Source organism: Trichogramma pretiosum, unplaced genomic scaffold, assembly GCF_000599845.2.
Source record: "Trichogramma pretiosum strain Unisexual culture from Peru unplaced genomic scaffold, Tpre_2.0 scaffold4, whole genome shotgun sequence".
NCBI lineage: Eukaryota > Metazoa > Arthropoda > Insecta > Hymenoptera > Trichogrammatidae > Trichogramma > Trichogramma pretiosum.
Genome location: NW_019641688.1, coordinates 1903782 through 1908252, shown reverse-complemented (window position 1 = coordinate 1908252; position 4471 = coordinate 1903782). Strand labels below are relative to the sequence as shown.

Below are 4471 nucleotides of genomic sequence, written 5' to 3'. Positions count from 1 at the left end.
CGCAGAGACGCGAACCGCTCGCTGAGCATATCAAAGTGTATAAACGCTGCGAATATATTCTCATCTGTTACTTGCTAATTGTTTCGCGTGCGCGTGGCGTTACGACATCGGCCGCGCGCTGGCCCTAATCGTTGACTCAGTATTGTGGATAAGCGAGCGCACGATCGATAATTCGGACTAGCTGCTTGGACGTGTATAGTAAAGTGCCACCAACGCCGCCGACGCCGCTGCTGCTGCCGTCGTCTCGGTTCGACGCTCTCGGCGGTTTTTGCACGAACATACACACAACAACGGATGTTTCATTACAAGTCGGAGTTGACTTACTCACGCATCGTTCGTAGTAGTATGTATACTTAGACGCCCCCCGCTTAACCTCGAAATTCGCGTGCGTATTTTGCGTTGCGAGCTTCTGTCAATGCAGACGAGCGACTACGACGACTCGACTCTCGACGATTGTCACATGCTCATCGAACTTGGCCGTATGCGAAGCTGAGCGAATTGTCAAAGAAGTGTGTGTTTTCAAGCTAGTGAATAGTGTGTGGTGACATTGGAAGACTATTAGGAGAATTGTATTCATTGAATTTCGAATTGTATAGTAAAGCAAAAACGACAACGACAGCGGTAGCAGCTTATTTTCGGCGCGGCGCTGCAACTTACACACCCCACATTGCAAGCTTATACATTGTATACGTAGCAGCTCGAACAGCTGAGCGCACGCGGCGCTGGAGTCGTCATGGAAGCTGGCTCTAGCCGGCTGAGCGCTGCAGCAACCGGGGGTGCGAGCGGCGGTGGAGGAGGAAGAAAACCCGGGGACAAGTTCATCGGCTGCATCGGCAAGTGCACCAGTGGACTGACCATCAAGGACATCGACCGCATCACCGACTCGATCAGCAAGTGCCTCGACGACAAGCACGGTCGAAAGATCTTTCGCCGATACGTCGTGCAGGCCGATCGCAGGACCGATCGACACTGCCTCGACCTTTACGAGCGCATCTCCGACTTGATCAATTTGGAAATAAGTCAACGGTGAGTGTGTTTCACACATGGTTTATTGTTGTTGTTGTTTTTGGGAAGGAATCGGGCCGCTTTTTGTTCAATATACAGCGTGCGCGATCGTTTTCAAATATGCCCCCGACTGCGAGTTTCGCTTGCCTCTCCAGTTCCCATGTACATAATTTCTCTCAGACTTTTGCGACTGCTTATTATTGCCTCGTCACGTATAATATAGCGGCTTTTTCTCATATGTATACGCATACACCTAATAATTACACGCGTCTTTCGCGATTCTCACGTCTGCATGCAGTTTCGTGTCACTTACCGAATGATGATGACTATACCCTATACCCTGTCGCGCATAGCTCGGAAAAGTCGAACGGTATATAAAGTTGAATGATCCTTACGAAAACGAATTATCATGCAGGCCGATCACGGCACCGATCGTTATTGTCTCGACGTTTATTCAGGTACAAATGATCAATACTTATGGCTAGTTTTTGGCCAACGAAAAAGTTTTTTGTAGACTTCTAGGCCGTTGGAACTTGACGTATCCTTACGTAATCCTTATAAACTTTTTATTTCATAAAATACATGCAGATTACCATTATAACTTAATTTCAATAGTTATTTTTCATTCGTTATAACTGAAACGTATAAGTTGAATTGAATTTTTATTTGATTTCAATAAAATTATCAGTAACACTACTTAAACACGTGAACCATGCTTTAACTTATACACTTGCTTTGACTTTACCACTTGTACATTTGCAGAAATTGGTATTTGCCATCTAGCGGTGGAGACTAAAAATAATATTGTACATAAAGTAAGAAACCGATCTTTACGTCAGCATATGGAATGGCTCATAACCGAAACTCTTTTTGGAAGCATTTATTAATATTATTATCATTCTTTTCTCAACTCCCCACGAGTCTCATTTATTTACAACCTGATCCCTTCGATAATCTCTAAATTTCACACACGTTTCAGGAATCCAACGGAAAATCCGTCAGTCGAAGCCGTTCGCTCCGCGGAGAGACTCAGCTGCCACGTGAACGACATCCTCGACCAGCTCGATACTCTGGACTCGGTGGAGGAGATCGATTGGGCTGTGATCGATCAATTGCAAAGAGCTCTGGACGAGCAGTCGGCCGAAGGCATGCTCGACGGCCTGAAAATGGTCAACGTCGGACTCGAAAATCACATGGCGAAAGCGTACAAGAGCTTTCGCACTTACGCGCGCGCGCCCTGTCCGCAGACCAAGCGCTGTTAGCTCGCCACATTTTTTGTACTTATGTCATTGTTTGTTATTGACGAATAAATTGTTTGACATTTTTTTTACTACCATTGTTGTACTTAAACTTACGTAATGTAGTTCATAGAAATTAATTTTATGATCAATGTATGTGTCCGATTATTATACAGTTTTACGATGAATGAATATTTGATGGAAAAAACATTGAGAATTTTTGAAAAAATACAATCCCTTTTCAATTCAATTGACCAGAGACACGGCTGTTTCCGATGCCAAAAGTTAATTTCCTTTTTCGAAAGATAGCGTGAAAAAAACAGAATCACAGATAAGTATTGCTACAGTGGCGAAGGTCGCGTAAATAAAAAAGAGCTACATCTACCGCACGAGGTGTATGCGGTTTCCGCAGGCCGTTTTTCGATCGATCCGTAACGTGTATAGAGAACTGTCAGATCGCGAGGAATTCGTCCTTTGGACTATTTCTCTCTCTTTTACTCTATTGGTAGCCTAGTTTCGAATGGCTGCAACTGCACATAGACAGAATCCAAAGTATGCTATGGCCATTCCTGCGTGCGGCTATTGCTGCAGGCTTGGCACCGATCGAGGAACGCGCGTAGTGTATACGTTTTTTTAACACACAAATACAGATGTACGTATGAGTGTAACCGCGGCGGCAGGTATTAGTCTGTATTAGCTACATGTGTGTCGTGTCTGTGTGTGTACAGAGTTGGGCACTCGTCGTGAAAGTCATTTTCATTAACGAGTGCGTATACAGCTACGATACAAACTGCAGTCGCACCAACAGCGATTGTTGTATACACGCCGATTTTACGTGTATCCTTATGGGCCTCGAGAGCAGCGGGTCTTATATTTATAGATCATCCTGCCCGGCTCGACGACCATTAGGTTATGTATATATACTATTAATATATAGGTATTCCGCCAGGTCGATTTTCCAGCCGGCCATTCGTTTCGACTTTGTCGAAGGCACTAAATCGCCGGGGCTTACACAGACATTTACACCGCGCACAGAAAACCGAATAACGATCCAGAAATACTCGTTTTTACGCGCGCTCGCTTAACGCGTTCACGTAATGTAAATATCATAAGCGTCGCGAAAAACGCAGCAGCAGCAGCAACGGCAAACGGCCGTTTAATATGCTTTTCACCTTAATCCGCGATCGTTGGCGCGCAATTGTAATTTATTCGCATTCGGAAATCAATGATTTTCATTTAATTAGCCGCGGTCGTATTAAACGCCGAGCTCGCGATCGAGCTCGTATTATATGGGTGGCTGCGGAAAATTTGACTTACTCGCGTAACTGCAGTCCGTTGGCTATGTGTCCTGTTTAACTCGAACGACTCCGATTTGCCGCCCGCGGACTTGTCGGATATAGGACTATGTATGTGTAGCTGCACCCCCCGCAGGCATGGCTTCGAGGAATGGTCATCGTGATCTAGCTGAAATTGGCCTTGAACGATTTCGATATTTGTCTTTACATTTTACTTGCTTGAAAAACGAATGATTTTCAAGTTGAAAAAATCAAGCCTACCTGTAAGGAGTATTCGTTTCTAACGTATTCCATGTAAATCGAATATTTTCTGTCTGAATAATCGAGTATAGAATGACAAATATGAAACGACAAACTATCTACCCCGATGCTGTCAAAAACTCAATCGAATTATTCATTATTAACTAAAACAAACGAAGAACTCTGCAAGTTGCAACCTGCAACTCATCTCTTGCACGAACTCGTAATAAATTCGTTATTCGTGCCGCGTGCGGCCAAACGTTGGAAGCGCCACCTGTCGGCCTTCGGTCGCGTCTTCGATTCATTTCCAGCTAAACAGACACAACAAAATCGATGAGCTAAGTTGCATTCGTACGACTACTATAAGTACTGTGTATTGATAAAACAAAATACATTTACGAGCGAGAGAAAATACATAGTCGGAAGTAACACGCAGGCAGTTTACCTTCTGCCTCGCGAATACCTCCCACACGCTCAAACCATTGTCGGCATAATTTCTAAATTACAGTACGACGAATGGTAATGTGCTGATGACGAGTACGAAACCTGAAACTGACTATCTATATAACTTTGCGCACGTATTACACGCATACACGCTCGCGCGAACGTCCATACATATTGGTGTGCTCGTGCTATCGACACACACACACACACATGCACTCATATACATGAACTCAATACGTATGTACGGAA

The 4471-nt window shown here is 44.4% G+C and overlaps 1 protein-coding gene across 1 annotated transcript; it reads left to right on the top strand.

Annotated features, from left to right (window-relative positions):
* The first annotated feature begins 164 nt into the window (after window positions 1-164).
* LOC106656009 lies at window positions 165-2267 on the top strand. Its single transcript, XM_014376620.2, has 2 exons — window positions 165-1026; window positions 1985-2267. The coding sequence occupies exons 1-2, from the start codon at window positions 734-736 to the stop codon at window positions 2265-2267; spliced, it is 576 nt and encodes a 191-aa protein (XP_014232106.1). The 5' UTR covers window positions 165-733.
* The last annotated feature ends 2204 nt before the right edge of the window (window positions 2268-4471 follow it).

Coding starts and splice junctions, on each gene's coding strand:
- LOC106656009 (XM_014376620.2), top strand. CDS start 734: ATGGAAGCTGGCTCTAGCCGGCTGAGCGCTGCAGCAACCGGGGGTGCG. Junction 1,027..1,984: donor AATTTGGAAATAAGTCAACG/GTGAGTGTGTTT, acceptor CACACGTTTCAG/GAATCCAACGGAAAATCCGT.